General features: G+C 41.8%; 1 protein-coding gene across 1 annotated transcript in view; it reads right to left on the bottom strand.

Annotated features, from left to right (window-relative positions):
• Nucleotides 1-25,040, bottom strand: part of adgrv1 (adhesion G protein-coupled receptor V1) — a gene marked incomplete at both ends in the record, with an annotated part of 140,450 nt that overhangs the window by 36,474 nt on the left and 78,936 nt on the right. Inside the window, 24 exons of the mRNA XM_080839814.1 lie at nt 3,269-3,389; nt 3,455-3,648; nt 4,918-5,061; nt 5,165-5,653; nt 9,827-9,976; nt 10,435-10,674; nt 10,837-11,056; nt 11,703-11,901; nt 12,768-12,916; nt 13,333-13,568; nt 14,353-14,535; nt 14,644-14,782; nt 15,056-15,179; nt 15,264-15,384; nt 15,665-15,829; nt 15,907-16,086; nt 16,213-16,395; nt 17,228-17,404; nt 18,413-18,612; nt 19,682-19,937; nt 20,045-20,182; nt 20,387-20,591; nt 21,935-22,157; nt 24,831-24,953. Coding sequence (XP_080695940.1) covers nt 3,269-3,389; nt 3,455-3,648; nt 4,918-5,061; nt 5,165-5,653; nt 9,827-9,976; nt 10,435-10,674; nt 10,837-11,056; nt 11,703-11,901; nt 12,768-12,916; nt 13,333-13,568; nt 14,353-14,535; nt 14,644-14,782; nt 15,056-15,179; nt 15,264-15,384; nt 15,665-15,829; nt 15,907-16,086; nt 16,213-16,395; nt 17,228-17,404; nt 18,413-18,612; nt 19,682-19,937; nt 20,045-20,182; nt 20,387-20,591; nt 21,935-22,157; nt 24,831-24,953 — 4,559 coding nt within the window. The remainder of the gene's footprint in view (nt 1-3,268; nt 3,390-3,454; nt 3,649-4,917; nt 5,062-5,164; nt 5,654-9,826; nt 9,977-10,434; nt 10,675-10,836; nt 11,057-11,702; nt 11,902-12,767; nt 12,917-13,332; nt 13,569-14,352; nt 14,536-14,643; nt 14,783-15,055; nt 15,180-15,263; nt 15,385-15,664; nt 15,830-15,906; nt 16,087-16,212; nt 16,396-17,227; nt 17,405-18,412; nt 18,613-19,681; nt 19,938-20,044; nt 20,183-20,386; nt 20,592-21,934; nt 22,158-24,830; nt 24,954-25,040) is intronic.

The raw sequence follows: 25,040 nt of genomic DNA, 5'->3' as shown, positions 1-25,040 counted from the left end.
GTGAATTGTCATTATCAATGGAAATGGCATCGAAGAATACGATGGAGTTTGCCAGCAAAATGAAAGGAGCTGCCGCGGTGAACAACATAGACCAGAAGAGAGCAAGCAAGAGTGCGTGGAAAAGTGGACCAGCCACCAGCGAGTGGAAAAGTAAGGTCACAAGTGACGGTTCCAGACCACAGAGAACAGAAACGCACCAGCCTTGTTACTGATGTGGGGGTAGCAGTCATGCAGCGCAGGTATGCAGGTACAGAACAGAGACATGTCACAAGTGTTCAAAAGTTGGACACATAGCAAGGATGTGTAAAGCTAAGAGTAGGCAGGGACATACACGGTATGTAGCTGAAAACAGCAGTCCAAATGACACATCAGGAAATGATGATGATGATGATGATGATCTGTTTGGGTCATAACCCATGAATACAGTGTACCCAACCAATACAGTTGGTAATGGAAAAAAGGACATTAGAGTAAATGTGAAGTTAGAAGGAACTCCAGTGGATATGCAGCTTGACACAGGAGCTGCTGTCACACTTGTGTCTGAGATAGTGTATAAGAAACATCTCTCTCATCTGCCACTGAAAGAAAGCAAAGTGCGGCTGTCAACCTTTTCCGGTGAGAACATTCCCTTGATGGGACAAGTGACTGTCAATGCGAAATATGGGAACCATAGTGGTGATTTACCCCTTGTGATAGTGAAAGGTGACAGACCAGCCCTCCTTGGCCGTAACTCACAAACTTCGAACTAGACTGGGCAAGCATATTCTCAGTTATAGCAGCAGGGGGCAGAAATAACGCAGACGTAGAGGAAATGTTGCAGAGACACAAAGCAGTGTTTTCTGAGGAGCCTGGCACTATTCGTGAGTTTAAGGCCAGCATTACAGTGAAGCCAGATACCAAGCCAGTTTTCAGGTTGATAAGACCAGTGCCATATGCACTAAAAGACGCAGTGGAGAAAGAGTTAGACAGATTAGAGAAAGCAGGCATTATCTCAAAGATAGAACGTAGTCAGTGGGCCGCCCCAATAGTAGTTGTACCCAAATCAGACAAGTCAATTCGTATCTGTGGCGACTATAAAGTCACGGTAAATCAGACTATCCACTACCGAACGCTGAAGATCTCTTTGCCACACTGGCCGGGGGCACTCTCTTTAGCAAATTAGACCTGTCACATGCCTATCAACAGCTTGAGTTAGAGAAGGACTCAGAGAAGTACTTGACAGTCAATACTCACAAAGGACTGTATGTCTATCATAGACTTTCATATGGGGTGTCCAGTGCGCCTTCTATGTTCCATAATGTGATGGACCAGATCCTAAAAGGCTTGGAGCATGTGACCTGCTTCCTAGATGACATACTGGTCACGGGCAGAACAAGAGTGGAGCACCTGAGGAACCTAGAGGAGGTACTGAGCCGGCTGGAGAGCTACGGGGTGAGAGTAAAAAGGGCAAAATGTACTTTCATGCAGGAGAAGGTGGAGTACCTAGGGCATCTGATTGACCGAGAGGGACTTCACCCCACTGAGACAAAGGTTGCCGCCATAGGAAATGCACCCCAGCCCACAAACGTCACAGAGCTACGGTCATTTCTTGGACTGTTAAACTATTATGGGCGTTTCATGAAAGACCTGTCGACCGTACTGCAGCCGCTACACCAACTTCTAAAGAAAGAAGTCGACTGGAAATGGACACCAGAGTGCGCAGCAGCATTCAAGAATGCAAAAGAACAGCTAGTGAAGACCTCAGTGGTAGTTCATTATGACACAAAGAAACCCCTGAGATTAGCTTGCGATGCATCCCCTTATGGGATAGGTGCTGTCATGTCACACATAATGGAAAATGGGGATGAGAAACCAATCGCTTTTGCGTCACGCACACTGACAGAGGCAGAGAGTAAATATAGTCAGATAGAGAAGGAGGCTTTGGCCATAATATTTGGCGTGACCAAATTTCATAAATATCTGTATGGCCGCAAGTTCAGCTTAATAACTGACCACAAACCCCTCCTTGCCATCTTAGGACCCAAGTCCGCTTTGCGTATGCAGCGATGGGCGCTGAGACTGATGGCTTATGACTACAGTATAGAGTACAGAACGTCAGCAGAAAATGCAAATGCAGATGCATTATCTAGACTGCCAGAGAAGGGAAAGGATAATACAGCGGAGGAGAACAGTATCTTTTATTTCTCATTAGTTGATGAGCTTCCCGTGCAGGCTACCGAGATTGCACAGAGCACACTAAAGGACCCAGTCCTATGCAAGGTACTGGAGCTGACTCGTTCCGGATGGCCGAGTTATGTCAAGGATGACACACTGAAACCATACTTCACCCGAAAGAATGAACTATCTGTGGAACAAGGATGCATTCTGTGGGGAATTCGAGTAATCATCCCACCAGCACACCGAGACCGACTACTGCACGACCTACACCAAGGGCACCCCGGAGGGTGCAAGATGAAGAACTTGGCCAGGAGCTACTTGTGGTGGCCCCAGTTAGACAGTGATATAGAACGTGCAGTACAGCAATGTGATGCTTGTCAGAGTGTGAGGAAACTACCAGCAGTAGCACCACTACACTGCTGGCAGTGGCCTACTAGGGTGTGGCAGAGGCTACATATTGACTCACTTTGCAGAGAAGGATCAACACCACTTCCTTGTGTTGGTGGACAGTCATTCAAAATGGCTTGAGGTAATTCCCATGGCAACAACCACAGCTGCCAAAACGATTGAGGTGCTGCGGAACATCTTTTCTTCCTACGGTCTTCCCGAGGAGATTGTTTCTGACAACGGTCCTCAATTCACCTCACAGGAGTACAAGACATTCCTGCAAAGCAATGGCATAAAGCAGACCTTGGTACCAGCCTACCACCCCGCTTCTAATGGAGCTGCAGAGCGAGCAGTCCAGACAGTTAAAGCATCACTGCTGAAACAAGTGCTCGATGAGAAGAAACAAAATTTCACCATAACAATTCAGCACAGGCTAGCAAACTTCCTGATGTCCTACAGGATTACACCACACAGCATTACTGGTTGCCCACCAGCTGAACTCTTCCTCAAACGTCGGATCAGAACCAGGTTCAGCCTACTGAAACCAGATCTCGCTCGAGTGGTGGAAGCCAAACAACAAAAACAGAAAGACTAGCATGATCAAACCGCCTCCAAGCTGAGACATCTGTCTGAGGGTGACTCAGTTCTGATCCGAAACTTCCGTGGAGGAAAGGAGAGGTGGACGAAAGGAACGGTGGAAAAGAGACTCGGTCCAGTCACTTACCTGGTGTGGAAAGGAGTGAGCCGACGCACTGTCCACATCGACCATCTGCTGTACAACCGGCCGTCCAGTCCAGAGACCGGTGAGTTCCAGGATAAGCAGTTGGACGTCAACGACGACTACCCTGCAGTGGTTCATGCGGATTTGGGGGGGAAAGGCACACCTGGAGCAGTAGGTAGTAGCCCGTACTCACCTGAAGCTACACCATTGCCACGGATGCAGGCGAAGGAGACACTTGCTACACTTTTACCAGGCTCAGTGGTCTTTGACAAGGCAGTGACACCGGCCAACCGAGCAGCCACTTCCGCTGAGGTGTCTGGGCGCAGGTACCCTCTGAGAGAGAGGGCGCCTCCTAAACGACTGACCTTGTGATCAGTCAGTTCCTGAGAAACATTGTTCCTGTTTATAAAAAAAGAAAATGTGAAAAAGAGTTCCTGAGACTAACATGTAAATGGGTTTAATGGATTGTGTTGGCAGTAATGATTTAGTTGAAATTTCTGAAAAGTAGTTGCCAGGGCAAATGTTTTGTTTAAAATTAAATAAATAAGGGAGTTATTATTAATGGGAACTTCATAGTTTAAGGGGGAGGAGTGTAGTATATTGATACTATAACTGTGTAGCTAGACCTGCTTATTGGTAGTTAAACAGTGCCATCTAGTGGTGATCTAGGTATGTGGTAATCCCCGTATGTTGCCTGTGTGAGTTAGTCTGAGAGTGGAAATAAAGAGAAGCAGACGTGTGTAAATTGGTCTCCGTCATTTTTAGCTGTTAGGAATATATTAACTGTTAAGAGCAGTCCGAATATATTACAATATCTTTTAGCCATTCCTAGCTACGTATGTCATGTGCTCAAGAGAAAAGTCTAGTCTACAAGTCAAGTCTAGAGATGGTATAGAGAGTATGTTTTCTTGAACAGAGATTAGGAGACACAGGAGAGGGTAGAAAACACTTTTGGTAATTTTAGTTGTTTGTGTAATAGGTTGTATAATGTGTTTGTGTAATAGTTTTTTTAAACTAGATTATTTGATTTTTTTTTGTTGCAGCTAACAATTGAATACCAAGGCAGCTAATCATAATCATGTTTTTGAAGACCTTTAACTGGACGTTGAGGTTGATGGTTACTTGATGCATTAGTCTGTGACAAGGTGATTAGATCATGGTAGGATCTCACTGGTACAGTGGTTTTAAAATAATTTCCAGCCAAAACTAGTTACCTCAAAAATTGTTGCTTTGACTTCTTGCTTGTGAATATTCTTGTAATTCCAAGAGTTTTAAAAAACACAGAAACCTTCGCTACTCCTGAGGAATCATTTTCCTATCTCCCTTTGAGAAGTGGAAACCCTCTCCATCTTTAAGTCTAGACAAGAAATGTTCCTCTTTGAGGAGCCTCAGCTGTTCTACCCAAATGGCCTATCCCTAAGTTAATTTTGCTATAGCCTAAGACTACCAAAGACGTCCCAGACACCACGCCACATGGAAGGATTTGTCTAATAGCTGTTTTCGTTATTTGACCTGCGTTACATACTCTTATAATAAGGGTGTGTTGACTAAAACTCATACTTCTTTCTTCAGGATGATAACAGATGATTCCTCTGTTTTTGTCATAGGTTGACGTTTTGCAGACTGGGGAAAGAACTGTTGGAAACACTAACCTGAGCATTAGCTGCTTGCTCTGGAACAGTTACAACAGCCATTTTTGATTCCAGCAAGATACGGGGTGGAGAAGTGAGCAGTGGTCCAATTAGATAAACGTCCATCAGCTCAATGGTAATGTTTGAGCCAAAAGCAAAAAACACCTGTAGTAGAGTCAAAGAAGTAGTAATGACATTTAGCCATGTTATAAAAAAAATAAACAAATCAAGTGAGTCTGACACTACATATATAAAAAGAGACACAAACCTGGATGTTAATGGACACAGCAGTGCTTGCAGCATCTTCTCCATCCATCACCAACATGCTTCCCTGCACCTCTCCACCATCCTCTACAATGGTTTGCCCTACAGCAGCATATCTTACCTCATATTGCACACTAACATTTCCAAAAGTACCTGCATGCCGTGTCACATTCAGGACAATGTGCCTTGTATGTCCACCCCCCTCCTTCCCCACTACAATATGCTGATGTTCAGAGAAGATGGCAAAAACTCCATAGGGCTCATCATTAGCATATACTCTAAGGTGGACGCTACTACGGTTGGTGTCAAGTTCAGCTCCACCCTCCACAGCAGTGAGCTGGACCGTGTACCGTTCCTCCAGCTCTGGGACAGCATCGGGCAGCAGTGTCAGCAGCACCTCTGCCACACGCTGGCCCGCCAGCAGAGAAACAGTTCCGCTCAAAGTAGAGAAGTCAGTGCTGGCATCAAAGTTGCTGACAATTTTCCAGAATACCTATGATAGAGAAAAGAAATACACTAAAACACGGTCACGCTTCAGTTTGCTCCAGGGACATTGAATGAAAGATTGTCACCTTTCACCTTTCATGTCTTGAAAGGTGTCTGTATGTATTAGTTCTCCTAGACCTTAGTGCTGCTTTCGACACTATAGATCATCTGATCCTGTTACAGAGACTTGAACATCACGTTGGCATCAAAGGTTGTGCCCTATCTTGGTTTAGATCTTACCTCTCTGATCGCCATCAATTTGTTCATGTCCATGAGAAGTCGTCAAATCACACCAGAGTAAGCTACGGTGTCCCACAAGGCTCTGTCCTTGGACCACTGCTTTTTTCCCTCTATATGCTACCCTTAGGTGCTGTCATAAGGAAACATGGCATTAACTTCCATTGCTATGCTGACGACACCCAACTCTACCTATCAATGAAACCTGATGAAATTGTACATCTACCCAAGATAGAAGCTTGCCTCCATGATGTAAAATCTTGGATGACTAGCAACTTCCTGCTCCTCAACTCTGATAAAACTGAGGTTATGCTTGTAGGCCCCGATCAACTGAGAACTACACTATCTACTCATTTACCCTCACTCAATGGCTTCCCAACACCCAACACTAACATCAAAAACCTTGGTGTAACTATCAACCAAGACCTCCTACTTGACTCACACATAAAACAGATCTCAAAGACATAATTTTTTCATTTACGCAATATTGCCAAAATTAGAAAGGTCCTATCCCTCCAAGATGCAGAAAAACTAATCCACGCATTTATTACTTCCCGCCTCGATTATTGTAATGCTCTCCTGTCCGGATGCAGCATCAACACAATAAAGAGCCTCCAACTTATACAGAACGCTGCTGCTCGTACACTCACCAGAACTAAAAAATATGAACACATCTCACCGGTACTCGCTTCTTTGCACTGGCTCCCCGTTAAAAGTAGAATCGACTTCAAAGTACTCCTGCTAACATATAAAGCCCTAAACGATCTGGCTCCAAACTACCTCAAGGAATTAGTCGTCCCCTATTGCCCTCCAAGGCTGCTCCGTTCCCAGAGTGCAGGCCTCCTGGTAATTCCAAGAATATCAAAGACCACAATAGGAGGGAGAGCATTTAGCTACCAAGCCCCTCTCCTCTGGAACAATCTCCCTGCCTCCATCAGAGCTGCAGACACCGTGCCTATATTCAAATCAAGACTTAAGACATTCCTCTTTAGTGCATCATATAGCCAAAAGTAACCGCGCCAACAAACCAATCACCTGCTATACCAGCCACCCAGACATATCCGAACACAAATTCAAATATTACTTGCATTTAGTACCGCAACATCAAATGTGTTTCCTGTTTGCCGAGTGGATGCATGTACGGCCCCGGCAAACAGATCACAACAAAAAACAAATTAAACTACTACTTGTAATTTAGTACCGCAACATCATATGTGTTTCCTGTTTGCCGAGTGGATGCATGTACGGCCCCGGCAAACAGATCACAACAAAAAACAAATTAAATTACTACCTGTAATTTAGTACCGCAACATCAAATGTGTTTCCTGTTTGCCGAGTGGATGCATGTACGGCCCCGGCAAACAGATCACAACAAAAAACAAATTAAATTACTACTTGTAATTTAGTACCGCAACATCAAATGTGTTTCCTGTTTGCCGAGTGGATGCATGTACGGCCCCGGCAAACAGATCACAGCAAAAAACAAAATGTTCAATGTTAGTACCGCAACATCAAATGTGTTTCCTGTTTGCCGAGTGGATGCATGTACGGCCCCGGCAAACAGATCACAACAAAAAACAAAATGTTCAATGCCAGAAAAACTAAACATATCTAAATATTGCAATATGCAACAGGCAAACCGACACACAGGTGACATGTCCCTGGTTGGTGAAATGATTCATCTGTGTGTTTGTTCGTGCTGATTCCCGACTGACAGACCTGCAGACTGATTCGTCATTTCCTGTTTGTTAGATGGATCAGGAGGAGCCTCCTGGGCCTGATCACTCCCCTCCTCAGCCCGCCCCGAATCGCCCCTGCAGACCGGCTCCAGAGCATCACCAGCATCGCCCACGCCGCCCTGCTCCCCATCCTGGGCCCTCAACTCAGTCATCATCCCCTTGACGACTTCTCCCGCTGGATGTGACGACCCCCACCCTGGTCATCGGCAGCTCCATGGTCCGAGATGTCCACACCCCCCCCTTTAACAAGCGGCCCCTGCAAGGTCCACTGCCTCCCCGGAGCCAGGCGTGTTCCAATCGCTGATGGATGTGGAACTTTCCCTCCCCACCCCCACCACTCTGCACGTAGTCTCTCTACCTGGTCTACCTAGAGAAACCCTCGGCCAACCGCACCCACTGCATTGCCGTACACCTACTCTACCCAATACCCTATGCTAGCATTTATGTACAATATACATTATTGCCTCCACCGAAATGTTTCTCTGTCCCTACATCCCCTACCCCTGTAACAATAACCCTATTGCCACAGTAATCTGGTCTTGTCTGTATCATGTATTTACCACCAGATGTACGTACACATATGTCCAGTGACCAAATGCTGGCTGTGTATTGCCCCTGTTGCTTCCTTTCCCCTTCTGCCACACTACCCTTCCCCTTCCCCCCTTCCCCCCGTCCCACCTTCCTGTCTCCACCCAGCCGACCTCAAGCAGATGGGTCCCCCCTTATGTGCCGTGGTTCTGCTCAAGGTTTCTTCCTGCCTAACAGGGAGTTTTTTCTTGCCCCTGTTGCCGTTGTGCATGCACTAAGGGGGTTCAGGCTCTGGGCTCTGTTAAGCGCCGAGAGGCAATTGTATTGTTATGGCGCTATCCAAATAAAATTGAATTGAATTGAATTGAATGTATTCTGTATGGAAAGTAGCCTGTATACATTGGTAGTATAACAAGGTCAATAACAGAAGTGGACCATCAGGCCCTGCTAATTTGAGCTCTCTCTAGGGCTCAACATTTTCAAAATGAAGGTTCCAGCTCTAAGTCTGTATGTCTGTAAGTCTATATCTGGTGTCAGTGTAGCTTGGAGGATGAGTAGGCTGCTTACAAACTGTTAAAAATGTATTGGACACAACAGGTCTTGTGTTTCTTGTGATTGGTCAGCGTATTTTCCCTGAGAAGCTGTAGAAAAAAAACTAGTAAAGCTACAAAGGAAACAGTTTTTGAAAACATGGCCTACTCCATTTAATTAAGATGTAAACAGAATGCAAAAAAGATGTTACGTGTGAACACTTTTCACCCTTTTCAAGTTGTACTAGAGTGTGTCATTGACCAAGATAAAAATGATCATCATTAAAGCAGCAATACAGAGTTCTGTTCCAAAACGAGTAAGCTAGCTACCTAAAAGGCATGCAAAATCCTTGCCAACACCACCAACAACCCAGCTGACACTGACAGAAGCTTGCCAACAAAATCACCGGTGTCTTTTGGCAGTATAACTGGCAATGTCATGCTTTTCTTCCATTTTTGCAGGGTGTTTCAGCCTGTTACACAGAACTACATAGGGCATATCTTGGATGGCTAGTGGGGAAGACACAGGTGTTTATCTGTCCTTCACATAACCATATGCCATCAAAATGAATTTCAGGATGGTACCAAAACAAGTTGCCTATAAAACCATACCTCAAAAAGTGTCAAATTGTTGCATAGTGTTACTTTAAGACAATTGTAATGAAATACAAAACATGAAAACATGAAGATAACCAAGGTGTACGGTGTCTTTTGGAAGGCTGTTTTTCTGTGGAAATGTTCTGGCAATTGCTGTGGTAAATTCTTGCAAGATCGCAAATTGCTGGAAGTACTGAATAATAACTGCTGACACTTTCAGATAGTTCTGATGCCATGTTTCCTACTATCACAATGCCACCGTGAGCAATGTTGGGCTGGTACTCATTATACATGTCTGCATATTTATTTACTTGAACAAGCCTCTGATGGGTAGATGACAATGAAGTCCATATGACTTCAATGCTTCAATAGAAGGGATAACCACAATATTTAAAATGTTTACATGTCAGAACTTTTTGTGCTTTTAAATGTTCGTAAATGTTTCAGATTTTTTCCTGGTTTACATAAAAAAACACAGAATTTTGATGTGGTCTCAACGATTAGTATCTCACTGTATATTAAAATGTTTCCTGGATATTGCTTCCTTACCGTGAGATCGCCCACGACTCCCTCTCTGCGGGTGAGGCCCAGGGAGATGTTGAGTGGCCCCTCGCTGTCTGTCGGCTCACTGTACAGCCGCTCAAGGAGATCCAGCTCAGAGAATTGCACTATGCCGTTGGGATCACCAAACTTCCTGATCTGCCTCATTCAGACATATATATCGGACATGTACATATCATGTGTCCTGTTCAGCTATGTTACATCACAGAACATTTGAGACATGTAGATAATGAAAAAGTGGGATCATTTAATGTGGAGCCACATCATGTTTGCTTATGAAGGCTCCTGGATGCAACTTTCTTCTATAGCGTTCCACCTGTAACTTGCTACTCTAGCTATGTAGAAAGGGGGGAAATATTACTGTTGGTTGCTGCCATTAGTGGACAAAAAGGTATTGCTGTATGAGTAAATTGGCTAACTTAATGTACCTACTGAATGGGTCGCCTTAATCATTTTCAAAAAAATTGCCCCCCCTGAGAATTTTTTCAGGAGCCACTGTTAGTAAGGTAAATACATTTCATATTTGTCCTTTATTAGTGAATGGTAAACAACACTATAAAAATCAATAAAGCTGAATTGAATTGATTTGAACATACCACAATTGTGATGCTGTTACCCCGCGGGTCAATGTCCATGTCCCCTTCCAGGAGGTGAAGCACAACCACAAAGGTTTCCTCCACCTCCACCTCCCCATGAGACAAGACTTGCAATGAGATCAAACGCAGCCCTCCTTCTCCATCTCCAAAATGAAATGTTCCATTTACTGGGTCACCAAAGTCTGAATTATTCGATGGTAAAACATCTTTGGAATTGGGGCCAAGAATGTCCCAAGCAATCTGAAAGGAAAGTGTACATTCATAAGCATTAGAGTGTGTTTACCCTTTAACACCAAAGAACATCTAATCTCACCACTGAATGTTCCACAGGATGCAGTCGTTAGATTTTAGATTTAGATGAATCAGATACATGAACTAAACAGAGTAGGCAGGGGCACTCACCGTAGCATCTCCAACCAAACCCCCAACTCTTTCGAGAGACAAGGTAATCCTTTGCGTGACATCTGGGTTGGTAATGAAAACTTTACTGTCGTTCAGGAAGTGCACCTTACCACTGAGGGAATCACTTTTCCTAATGATTACCTGAGCAACAAGGTAACTGCCCAGGACAGCGCCTCCTGTGGCAGCAGAGAGCTGGATTTCAAAAACTTCACTGTCCTCACTGTTGATGCAGAACATGTCAAACATTACAGGATATCATTCATTTGTGCAATCAAGTATGTAAGGCATAATGGACAACATTGTTGGGGTAGTAGAAAATACTTGGAAGGAGAGGCTGTTACACCTTGAAGTGCATTATATTCTATCACCTGAATGTTATGAAGTGCATTATCCCACTTATAACATAGCTCCTACACTTAAATTATGTTAATTTTGCAGATATAGTTTCTACTTTTTCACCTCTAAAGGAACTTGTCTGTGAAACTACTTCTTTCTGCCACTCATTGAACTTTCTCTTCAGTTACAGCCCAAACTTAATGGCCCCATCGTTCTGCTGTGCCTTAGCTTTGTCAAATCACTGTTGACCAGATGTAGTTGTAGAGCATTTGCATGTCACAAAGCAACAGTACATTTTAACTTGAGAATGAACTTGGCAAATGCACGTGTAATATGATTAAAATCCTGGAACTACTTCATACCTTGTGCATTTCATATACACATTTTGATTAGATTTGGAAGAAAAATAGGGATTTCAACCATGCAGTGGTATCAAATTTTTGATGACTATCTTGATTAAAAATATTTGCATTTTCATGGCTTGGGTATCTTTTTTCTAAAGGGTTAAATTGAAAGGACAAAGAGCATACCTATCCAGGTCATCCACAATGGAAACGTTGACATGACTCAGGGTTTGGCCGTGGATGAAGGTGAGTGAGTCATGGGAGATAATGTAATCTAGGTCAGGCAGTGCAGTCACGCCATAGGTGTTGAAGTTGACTTGGACCAGCCCATATGAGCCCACTCCCCTTAAGACAGGAATGGAGACAGCACCTACATCCTCTTCAACTGTTTATGGTACAGTTAGCACACAATGTGTAGATTGGGAATAAAATAAACATTTGAGGTGAAAGAGCAAGGTCATTAGCTTTGTTACTGGAATGAGTGTAATGTGTGAGCATAATATAAAATGATTAAGCAATATAGCACGAGTGGGAGTGGGGTAGGTAAGGGATAATCCCACGGGCGGTGCTCGGCCGTAGCCACCGAGGCCGGAGGCCTAGTGGCGTAGGCAACAACACACGTGGGATTATCCCTTACCTACCCCACTCCCACGAGTGCTATATTGCTTTTATAAAACAATTCTACAGTCAACAAATTAACATTTAAACACGAAGTTATTGATTAAAAATGGTTTATTTCGCCATTGTTTCTCCGCAACAAAAAATTGTTCCATTGTCAACGTCTTGGTTTGGAATAATACGAATTTTGAATTAACGGTTATTATCAATGCGCTATAGAATATTTCATCGCGGAGTGATTTATTATTAGCTATAATAATAACCGTTGGTATGTTGACGGATAATCTATAGCATGGAACGTCTCTCGTCCAATCAGAAACAGCTAAATAACGCGATAGAACCCAATTGTTTAATAATAAGGAATATAAGCAATTAGGTGAACTTTAGTTATAAAGCACATTAAAAAACACAACATAATACATTATACATGTAGTTTCATTAAATTGTTAAAAGTACTTCAACATAAAAAAATTTGCAAGACAAAGAACACAACTTTTTAAGAATTGAGTACCCTATCACTAACCCTTTAAACATTCCTCTTTACTCAAACCTCTTCAAAACATGTATTTCTCCGTAATCAAGCTGTTATTATTATTTGATTATGACAGCTTGTATGGTTACCAAAGAACTAACCTGTAAGGTTGACATAATCAGGGTGAAATTCAATAACACCCTCTGCATTGTCATTTTTCTGAATGACAACCATTACAGAGGAGATGTTCCCTATGGTTGGGGGTTGATCAAACTGGAGGCCATATTCTCTCACTTTGAAGTCCATGTTACTGCAGCCAGAAGAGACACACAATAGTCCACTTTACTGATGAGGCCACATTTTACCCACTTAAAAACAATTATTTACACTTCACCTTCTCTGACACACGCCTACATTGTGAAAGTAATTTTAGAGTAAACCTCATGACAATACAGAACAATGCATACTCCATAATGATTTGACAGTATGAGCTACATCAGGGGTCTCAAACTCAGGCCCCCAAGCGATTTTATCTGTCCGGCAAAGTTCCAATGATTTAAAAATCACCCCAACGTTAACCGTAAAATCTGGCCCCCCAATGACCAGAATAGCCGCTCATCGGCCCCCGGGTAATTTGAGTTTGAGACCCCTGAGCTACATTCTGTGTAGTATGGGAAAACACCAAGGTAAAATGCACATGTCTGAAACATGAATGCCTCAAATTACCTGCTGTTAATCAGTGTGACCTCAGTGATGTTGATGTAGAAATCCTCAGGACCTTCTGGAATTTCATCATCTAAAATCTCCATAATTAGATCATGTGATGTCTCACCTGGTCCAAACAGCAGTTGCCCTGACAGTGGAACAAAGTCCTGACCACTGTCAGCAGTGCCACTGAAGGTAAGGACATTTAACATCACACTGCCATAAGTGCCCATAGAGCGGACCACTGTAACATTCACCTGAAAAAGAAAGTGACAAAAGCTAATTGTCAATATTTTGTTTGTGTTATTACCCAATTGGACAAATATGACCAAAACCACATAACCAGCACCAAGTAGTACTTGTCATATGTACTGTACGTTTAGCAATGGCTTTACGCGGGCACCTTTTTAAGCAACATCATCAGAAGCAGGAGATCATTGAAGTTAAAAAAATGCAGGTTCTATCCAAAGTTTCTTTGCTCTGCCTACAAATGTTGCATTCATGTATGTGCACAAGCATGAACACATGGGTTACATTAGAAACAAAGGATTCTCTTCTCCACATATGCAGGCTGGACAGTCCCAGCAGCTGCTATGTCCAGGCAGATAACTGATGAGTTAGTGAAATCATCTCTGGTACCAAGATAAAAACTTGTCATGTCTTCTTCATATTTTCTCTGGGAAGACCCCATGTAAGAGAGCTGCCACTAACTTGATAAGTACAAGACAATGTCAGTGTGAGAGAGTAGGTGGGGAAGAGAGGAAGATTTGATTGACTGAAAAATCAGGTGAGTCACAGCATAGGTGCAATTATCAGGATGTGAAGGCAGTTCTGTCACTGTTGTTTCATAGTGAGAGTGCCATTTAGATTGCACAGAATGATGGAATTGGTTGTGGAATTCTGATTGCACCTACACATTACAGAGCTAAATAAACAAGTGCAAGACTGCTTGTCTACACAACATAGCTTACATCTGTCCTATGCTACCATTCACCCAATGATGAAACAAAGCATCTAGGTATGAATAGGTCCCAATCCCACCTTACTGTTCCCTTCAATAACTCGTAGAGAGCCCTGGGAGAAGGAGAAGATCCCATGGGGCAGGTCACTGGCTGCCATGGTGATGTTGGCCACACGCTTATCAAGCGTAACCTCTGACCCTGGGCTAGAACTGATTATGAGCTGGTAGGAACTTCGTATCTCAGGAATGTCATCATCGAGTACCTGGAGAGATAGAGATCATGAATTCATTAATGAATACTTCATACTGTCTGTGGGAATGAGGATGAGTAATGATCACACACTATAACATATATATTTCTTCAATCTCACTTTCAGCAGGATGGTTGCAGTTGACTGCTGATCTTTCATTGTGACTATTCCAGAAGTCTGCTCAAACTCAAAGGCCACAACTGGAGTGATGTTCCAGAGGAGATTGATACTCCCAGACACTCCTGGGCCTCTCACCAGACTGGGATGAAGAAACACAAATCCACTTGTCAGTAATTACATTTACTTTGGATGCACGTGTTGGCTAAATAAAAACTATAATGGTAACCATCAATGGGCAGCACAAGACATACTGAGCTTGTTAAGGGTATACATTGCAGGAATAAGCACTCAAAAGCACCTCTCACCAACTTGCTGTAATATGAAACACTTGTAATGTATGTAATAATGCAATGTAATTGAGGTCAAGACTGGATCTTAGTGGTTATTTCAATTAGTTTAATTCCAGCTGTACCTGATCACGGCCGTGCCGTTGTACTCTCCCTTTGGCTCTCCAATAAGTATATTCTGTGAGGATTCTAAAATCCCAACACTTCCTGAGGCTCCACGATCAGCCTGGATTATAACTGAGGCTACACCTGGGACAACATGCACAGGAAGAGTCAATTTATGAATAGAGAGAGATGCCTTCTGCAAATGAAAAAGAAGATTGAGGCACTGACCACTTGTTGGATCAATCATGACCCCATCAGTGATGGCCAGAAGTTGAACAGAGAATCTCTCCTCCCCCTCAAGAACATTATCGGCCACAGCATGAAGTGCCACAATCTTCTTCGACTCCATCTATACAGAAGTCAGAATTGTTCAGTTATAATCAACTAATAGACAGGAATTATGTTAAACATGTTGCATTTTCCTATACAGGCTTTTGCCATCCTGCCATCCTAAAATTGTGTTTTTTTCCCCCCGTAGGTAGATCAGCTGGATTGGTGGTGACCTAAGGTGCTGAAAAAAGGTGAATTGTATGGCCTCTTCAGACAAAATGGGATTTCAATAGAAATATCAATTTCGATATCATCATACATACAGCCCTCTGAGAATAGTATCCAGCATTCTTTTAGACCTGATTGAATGTGATTGTGCCATTTGGAGGAGTGAGGTCTCCCCATCCTTTCTCTTCCAGTAGCCATGCAAGATGAACAGTTCCTTCACCCAAAGGACTCCGCACCACTGTCAGAGTAGCCACAGATGCAGGGTCATCTCTAAACTGTGGCTCAGAGACCATAACCTGAGAAGAAATAGTCAAATGGTTACATTTAAACTGATGCAGGGTCAAGATGAATCTTTTAAAAATTGACCATTTACCATGAGTGCCTCAAAACCAAAGCTTCCCAGGGGTGAATCATTAGGGCCAATGCTTATTAATACTGACGACTCCTTCCCAAGCCTGGCTCCTCCAGACACATGATTCAAAATGACACGAAAAGTCTCCATCGACTCAACTGTATCATCATCAGTGATAGTAATGATGATGATACCATCACCCTATATACCCAAATAGAAAGACACACAAATCATATGAAAATGTTTAAAATGAGAATGAATTATATAAAATAACTTAATGAGAAATAAAAATGCTAATAGGACGAATCATCAGAGCCTAATTCCTACCTGATTATCATAAAACGTAATGTTCCCTGAAGAAGGACTGTAATCCTCAGAGTCAGCAGAGACAGGTTCAACTTCCCAGTATGCAACCACTGTGCCAAACCTCCCACCCCATCGCACAACTGGTAGGTATACGACATTATCAGGTGGAGGGACTTCATAGGCCATCATGCTCCCAGTTTCATCCTGGATGAAGATTAAACCATACCATTATATTATATTCTGGGAAAACATTTAGGGCCTCATTTACGTACATTTGGGAGTACAGCGTAATCAGCACCTTTACCAAACCGCATACAGCGCACAATATGTTTCTGAATTTTGCGTAGTATTTATCAAACAAGAACCTTGCCGCGTAATCAGCGCCTTACTCCTCCTTCTAGTGTTATTAGCGCACCGCTAAAATAGGGGAGAAGGGGCCTGCATGTTCCTGCCACCATGGATGATGAGTTAGAGTTAGAATTAGAGCTTAGCGCTTAGAGCAAACATATCCTGGCAGGCCCATAACCTATGAACTTAATGTTTGATTGATATTTAATATTGTTATACATGCTATACATATTATACATGTATTAACATACATACAAATGTTGCATAATACTTAATTTCTTATATTTAATTGATTTAACTTTTTTATTTAAAGGGCCTAATTTCATTGACGGGCAACTGGCAACGAGCAAAGCAAAGAGCAAAGCCTGCAGTGCATGAACTACAGCTTATTTAAGATCTTCGTTTTGCTGATTTAAAACCATGAGAAAGGTCTTAACAGCAAATATGAGTGGTTCAGTGCCATGCTCCCACACACCACACGATAGCTTTTAGTTAATGCAAAGCGGATGGCTCATTGCTCATTCCTGTTAGAAACTAAGATATATTCTATTGAAATTTCTAGCAGTTAATTAAGTGACCTTCAGAGTATTTTTAACTATTTTCCTAAAAGATTTCTATTTGACACGACATTGCTCATGCATGACCTGCCATTTGCACTCTCAAATAGCATCAATTGGCCATAAATTACCTTTGTGACATTAAACTCCAAGACTCCCCGTGGGTCATCATTCTCCTGGATAATTATCTCTGCCACTTCTTCGCCAGGCCTATTAATGGTTGGCTGCCCACCATCCACAGTCCCACCCACAAGTTCAATTCTTGTGATGTTCACAATAAAAGTTTCATTCAGCTCTGGAATTTCATCCTGTATAGAATTATTTGCAGAAGAAAGTGAACAAACAAGTGATACATGCACAAAAGGATATTCAAAAACAGTTGTTTGCTAGCATTTGTGGCAGACAGGCATGTGCATATCCCATAATAATGGCAGCTACTTCAAAACTAGAACTGTTACTGCAGTGGAGCCACACTGCAACTATTTACATACTTACAATACCTTTAATATTGGTCAATGTAACTCAGCCATGTAAAGGACAAGTATATTCTCTATGCTTGTTGGGATATTAAAACAACATCAGAGGACTACTTCTCCTTATTAACATGAAAACATCTGTTTATAGCTGTTTTCCCCTTTACTAGTAAAAAAACCGACATAGGCATACATCCATTTGGCCTGACTCACACTGAATGACTGTCCACTTTAGCTGTGTGCTGGTGTTTGATATAACCAAATCAATGGTCAAAATGACAGCCTCGTCAGCCAATAAGACTCATATTTCCATGTTTTTATCCTGTAACCCTCTCTGACTGGTCTTGCCTCCATTCATTAAAGAATACATACAACACTGCAGCCCTCTTCTGACTTTGTAGAAAAAAAAACTCCTTATGTTTGTCACTACATAATTAACATAGCGGGGTCCCTATGAAACTGAAATGGATCTGCAATGGATCTGCACCCCGGCTTCTGTTAAAAAATAATCATTATCTTCCTTTTAATCATCATTGCCCATTAAACCATATTCTGAAGGTTGTACATTTCGTAAAATTTTGTGAAACGCTTTTACAGATCGTCCCCCATTCATTTTGACTCCATCCCTCCTACCAAATAGAAAAACCTGAACTATTGCATGGGCAATCATTCATACATATAAATAACACATATGTGAAGATATGCAATTATGTGCACTATATATGTATATACATGTATATTATATCATATATCTCTCTCATATCTCTCTCTCTCTCTCTCTCTCTCTCTCTCTCTCTCTCTCTCTCTCTCTGTGTGCGTGTGTGTGATCACACAAAAACGTACCGGTAGGATGGTGATGGTCACCAAGGCATTGGTGGCACCTTCTCTCATAAAGACGCTGTTTGTTTTAGGCATATAATCTTCATTTGCACTGGCCTGATTGGCTGGAGGCTGAGCGAAGGCAGGACGGGTGTTGTAGTGGACAAACACATCACCCGCTGTGCCTTGATCGCGCACAATGCTCAGGGTCACATTTATGGGATCTGCTGGATCAATGAAATTAAGCAGAGAGGGCTTACAGTGCTTATCCTGCTATTGGCAATGTTCATCATTACAGGCATTACAGCATGCATTACCAATCAGTTGTGCAGCAGTAATAACTCAAGACCAAGTAAAATACTGTGCACAATGAAATACAGTATTATACAGTATACAAAAAGTTTAGGTGAGGCTGATAAAGGGTTTAAAGGAGTGTTTGTATCTGTGGCTAGATAGTTAGCAGGAACCCGGAGGGAGACTTAGTTATAGTCTTAGTTATATATTTACTATGATCAAAGCATTAAAATGTAGTTGTAATGGCAATCCATAAAGGTCAACAACCCTTCATATTTACTTACCCTAACAGAGATAAAAGGGAACAATAATGTATCTAAAAGTGTATCCAAGTGTTCCACTTTGACAAATAAGTATTTTTGGTTTACACTGATTTTCCTATTACACATACATTAATGATACAGATAATACATTCCAAGGATAAACTAATAATAATAATAATGATAATAACAAATAGTTATTTTCAAACATCAATGAAGAACTGTACTGAAAGTGAATGTGAGAGTGATGTTATGTCTCTCCCATAACATAGATTCAATAAGTTTACATCTTTAGTACAGGAGTGTCATTTCCTGTCCAAAGCAAAAATGCTGAAGCCAAATGCAAAAGCAAAAGCAAAAGCATAATAGGAGAATTGCCCACCACTTTGTTACTACTTTCTTGTTTCAGTTTTGGTCCATATCATTGTGAGTTACAACAACCATAACTTAGGATGAGTTGGTTCCTAGTATGTCCTTACTTACATGATACTATGTTTATGACCTCTTTCTGAATGAATCATTTTTGGAAAATGTGAGATTTCAGGGTGCTTGTCAGGGGGTAATGTCATTTGTTTCTTAATTATGTTTTCCTGTCCCAGGAGAGATACATGTAGTCCTCACTAACTTGGATTGTGTTTTCATTGCTAACATTGCTAAAAAATGATAATCAGCTAATCTTTTATTTTCCAATTTCCTATTTAGGTACTCATTTCCAAGTGTACTTTGAAAGCCTGTTTACCGCGAGGTTCTTGTGTAAGAATGTGTTTAGAATCCAAGTGCCAGCCAATCACTCCATAAGAGAAGCCATTGGGTAGAATGTGGATCTCTGCTAGAGAGCTGTGGAGATCCAAAGACGCGCCTCTGGACACATCAGTTATGCCCTCTGTGGTGATATCGGTGAGAATGATAACAACTTTTTCTGCAGGTTCAGGGATGTTGTCAGCAAGCACAGTAAGAGCAATGTCAGCCATAGCTTGGTTCTCTGCAAATGTCAACTGAGAAAAGACAGAGAGATACACAAAATAGAAGTAAGGGAGATATTGTATCTCAGATCTTCGGTCCATATTACACACATTTTGAGTACCTAGGAGGACCTGCTTACCTTGCCAGAGGTTGGGAAGATGTCCCCCTGGCTTCCATTAGCCTTCCAGTACACAATCAGGCTTCCAAATGTTCCTCTAGTTCTCTCTACATTCAGAACCAGTTGAGTGTCCTCTTCCACCTCTTTGAACACAGAGTCCTACCACAAAAAACGATGATATTGAACAAAACCATTCAAGCTCTTTACAGTCAACCTGAATTTGAGCATAATGCAGTAATAATTAAAAAAATCAAGGCTTTAATTCTAGTTGGTGGTATAAAGAGCAGCACAGGTGGCCAACATAGAATCCTGGTTAAATCAGTGACAAAATATGCCTTTTACATCCAGAGTACAATCTACTACCTGTGTGAAGCCAATTACACCATGGGCATCGTCATTGGAAGGGATGCTAACAATCACTTGTCCACTAAATCCGATCTCTGCTCCACCTTTTGGGTTCTTAAGTTTGATGTTGAAGCATTCCTTATCTTCTGGGAAGTCATCATCAATGACATTTACAGAGATTTCCAGCTGCTGGACACCAGGGTGGAATATCAGCTCTCCAAAACTTATACAGATAACACACAGAAAATGTGTGTAAAAATGCGTAAAAACAAATCAAGGACCAGGACATTTAAACTGTGCAATTTATTAAGTTTGTACATGGTCGTGGGAGTCGTAAAAACAACCTCTGACTAGTTAGCTTTCCTGTCACTTTCGATTTTTCTCAAAATGGCGGGAAAATTTGGCAGGAACGGAATGGGAATTCCCATTCCCACAAAACTGTTATATTGTTTTTCTGCTTCATATCTCTGCTCATCCTTATAATAGTAACTAAGCAGTTCTACAACCTATACTTTGAATGCTGGTTACAACTTCCATTTCTATTGACTATTTATCTGCTGCATTTACACTAATATGTATAAATTAATCTCCTTGCTTTTGATACTCTTCTCCTACTAGCTTCCCTCCTGCCCACCCCCTTTCTATCTCTCTACCCAGCCAGCCTTAAGCTGATGGGTCCCCCTTAATGTTTCTTCCTGTTTATTGGGAGTTTTTCCTTGCCACGTCTCCTAAGTGCTTGCTCTAGGGGGTTCATGCTGTGGGCTCAGTGAGGCCATTTTGATGTTATTGGTGTATAAATTCATATAAAACTGTTTTTTATGCAGGTCTATGAATTAACTTTTTATAACCTAGTTATAGTAAACAGTACTTGTCAGGTGAGTGGCCAGTGTTTTGCAAGTGTACAATGTAACACTACAATGGTAAAAACCTTGGACCCTGTATTTTTTGGTGCAATCATCGATTCATATATATATCACATCAGAAACGTTTGATATCCCCTCAGGGAGCAGCTTTGGAAATGTGCATGTACTTCCCCTCCCGAAAGGGATCTGTACCAAAGTCATCTGTAAAAAATAATTCCACTCAATTTATGTACTGGTGTCGAGCTATGGCAATCACCTTGCTTCACCTCCCTTTCTCCTTGGCACTAAAGCCACTAGATAAATAACGTGCAGTTTACAGACAAGTTGCTATTCATATTTAGTGCCTGTGTGTTGCCAAATATTCCCCTGACAAAGAAACTAGTATAATATTGGGATGTGATCACCTTTTCCGTATAAAACCTGATGACTATTGAAAAGATATTATACGTCTACAAATACGTTTTATAGAAAACATGATGGAGGTTTAGAATCATTTACGTAAAAGAAACAATATACAGTTAATTGTCTCTCAGGTCTCAGCACAGTACAAGCCTCCTCTTAGTTTACATATTATGCAAAAAACAACCACACAAGTTAGCAATGCTTACAGGGCAAGGGCTTCTTACTGCAAGGATTTGTACACATAATCTGAGAACACTAAGATAATCCAGTTTATTCATATTCATATCCAGAATAAGATTACCTGGGTATAAAGTCTGATTGGTTGGACAAAGAAATCATTTCATAGATAATGGAGTATGATTGGCTGGTGGTGATGATGAAGTTCTTGGTAGCATTAAAAGAGGAAACGGAGAGGAAAAAGAACTGCTCTGCTGGGAATGTACTGAGCATTTGGACGAACTGTGTGAGATCAGGTCTCCAGGAGTATAGCTGAGAGCCACTGGAAGCAGCCAGAGCCAAGTGAGCTGTAGACAACAAGACAAGGGTGTGAAAGATCAAAGACATTTCGGCATGGTGCAGAGAGTACAGTGCTGTCTGACACTTGAGCTTCGCCATAAGGTATGTACAGTGGGGAAAATAAGTATTTGAACCCCTGCCGACTTCGCAAGTTTGGCCACTTGCAAAGAAATGTGTGATCTAGAATTTTAATGGTAGGTGTATTTTAACAGTGAGAAACAGAATATCAACAAAAAAATCCAGAAAACTGCATTTTATAAGATTTATGACTTTATTTGCATTTGATGCAAAAAATAAGTATTTGAACCCCCAAGCAAACAGCAATAATTCTGGCTCCCAATGGCCAGTTATGTGCCCAAAAAGCACACAGATTAGTCCTCATTAGGTCTAACAAGGTATACCTGATCTCAACTGATGACCTGTATAAAAGAAACCTGTCCAAAGAATCATACTTCACACCTTCAACCTCACCACCATGGGCAAGACTAAAGAGCTGTCCAAGGACGTCAGAGATAAGATTGTAGACCTGCACAAGGCTGGAATGGGCTAAAAAACCACCGGCAAGCAGCTTGGTGAGAAGCAGATAACTATTGGTGCGATTATTCATAAATGGAAGCAACACCAAACAACTGTCACCCGCTCTAGATCTGGGGCTCCATGCAAGATATCCCCTCGTGCGGAATCAGTGATCATTCGGAAGGTGCAGAATAACCCCAGAACTACACAGGGGGAGCTTGTGAATGATCTCAAGGCAGCTGGGACCAGAGTCACCAAGAAAACCATTGGCAACACACCACGCCGTCATTTTTTGAAGTACTGCAGCACTCGCAAGGTCCCCCTGCTCAAGGAAGCGCATGTACAGGGCCATCTGAAGTTTACCATTGCACACTTGGTAAACTTCAGAAGGATTGGGAGACAAATGTGGTCAGATGATACCAAAATCAAGCTCTTTGGCATCAACTCGACTTGCCATGTTTGACAGGGGGGGGAATGCTGAATATGACCCCAAGAGTACATCATACCCACCATCAAGCATGGCGGTGGAAACATTATGCTTTGGGGCTGTTTCTCTGCCAAGGGTACTGGACGACTCCACCGCATCAAGGGGACTATGGATAGGGCCATGTAACGTGGAATATTGGGCTTGAACCTCATTCCCTCATTCCCTCCCATTGAAAACACAACCTTAAAGATTTGGAGAGGATCTGGAAAAAGGAGTGGACCAAAATCCCTCCTGAGATGTTTGTAAACCTGGTGACCAACTACAAGAAACGTCTGACGTCTGTGCTTGCCAATAAGGGTTATTCCACCAAGTACTAAGTCATTTTTGTCAGTCAGTTTTGGGGGTTCAAATACTTATTTTTTGCATCAAATGCAAATAAAGTCATAAATGTTATAAAATGCATTTTTCTGGATTTTTTTGTTGATATTCTGTTTCTCACTGTTAATATACACCTACCATTACAATTATAGATCACACATTTATTTGCAAGTGGCCAAACTTGTGAAATCGCAAGGGGTTCAAATACTTATTTTCCCCACTGTACATACCTTATGGCGAAGCTCAAGTGTTTTGAAATTCTTTATAACATAAGCTTATACTCTTTTAAACAAAGATGCAATATAAAAATTAAACTTATTACACTTGCTCAAAAGGTTCACTAGAAACATATTGCTATTATCTTTTGTTTTGTATTTTATTCATCACACCTAAGTGAGTCAGTGAAAAAGAATTAGTAATCTCAGTTCAGTTCATTATTCAGTCCATTCTCAGTCCTTGTCTCAAAAGGATCTGGAAAACCATGAGGAAAAAACAATAACAACACAAAAAATAGATTCCATTCAGGGTTAGAAAATCCTATTGCAACATCCAATGCAGAGGGGATAATTGACACTTTCCAGGTGAAAAGAGAAACGAAAAGTCACTAAAGCTGCAGAGATGGTTCATGGTCGACAATGAAGGCTGACGTTTTATTCATCCAAAGCGACTTACAAGTGAGGAACAACAATCAGGGAAAACGCAGACAACCGTTTGCAATCATCATGGTTATCAGTGGGAACTCACCAGGGTTGCTCTGTGTTGAACAACAACATTGTGGTAAAAACATAATTACAATGCTCTTGTGCCTGTTACTGCAATAAGATGGAACAATAAATTGGAGAACTAATCATATTCATATTCTCGAAAGTTGATTCGCGAAAGTTTGATTCACCAAAGTTGCCTGAGAGAAACGTCCATCACAGGAAAACGATGCTTTATGTCAATTTTATCAAATGTTGTCTCAGTTTTCATCGTTTTCCTGTGATGGACGTTTCTCTCAGGCAACTTTGGTGAATCAAACTTTCGCGAATCAAAGAGGTAGACTCTAGCGTATCGAGCGTATTGAAAATAGGGCCAAGTGATAACGAGGTGTGACTTTTTCCACTACAACGGTTTTGGGATGCAAATATATCACTCTTTTGAACACATAATGTTTTGGGAAGAGAAACGTTTTATTTTCCTGGGTCTAGAAACCTGCCGGACTACTTTCGGTTTGACCAAAACTGGACGAGAACTTTGCTCACAGGACGCTGTCGGAGGTAAGTCAGTGTGGATTGCATTACACTGGTGATGTAGATGCCATACAACTTCATGTCTTAAAAACCGAACTATCCCTTCAATAAGGAATTATATTACTTACCACTTCCAGAAGGTGTTGTGAATGCTTGCATTGAGATTAGGTCAGGCAGAGCTATTGTCTGAGTGTGCTGGAAGAAGTCGTGCTTGGGCCCCCACACAAATATCTCACACTTAGGAGCTGGTGCTAAGAAATTAAGCACAAATACAAGTTACTTTGCCTGGTATCCAACATCCTACCCACAAGAGAGCCCTGACAATTATTTACAGAAAA

Source organism: Sprattus sprattus, assembly GCF_963457725.1.
Source record: "Sprattus sprattus genome assembly, chromosome: 5".
NCBI classification, from domain to species: domain Eukaryota; kingdom Metazoa; phylum Chordata; class Actinopteri; order Clupeiformes; family Clupeidae; genus Sprattus; species Sprattus sprattus.
Note: the sequence above shows the minus strand (reverse complement) of the source record. Positions and strands in the feature narration are given on the sequence as shown.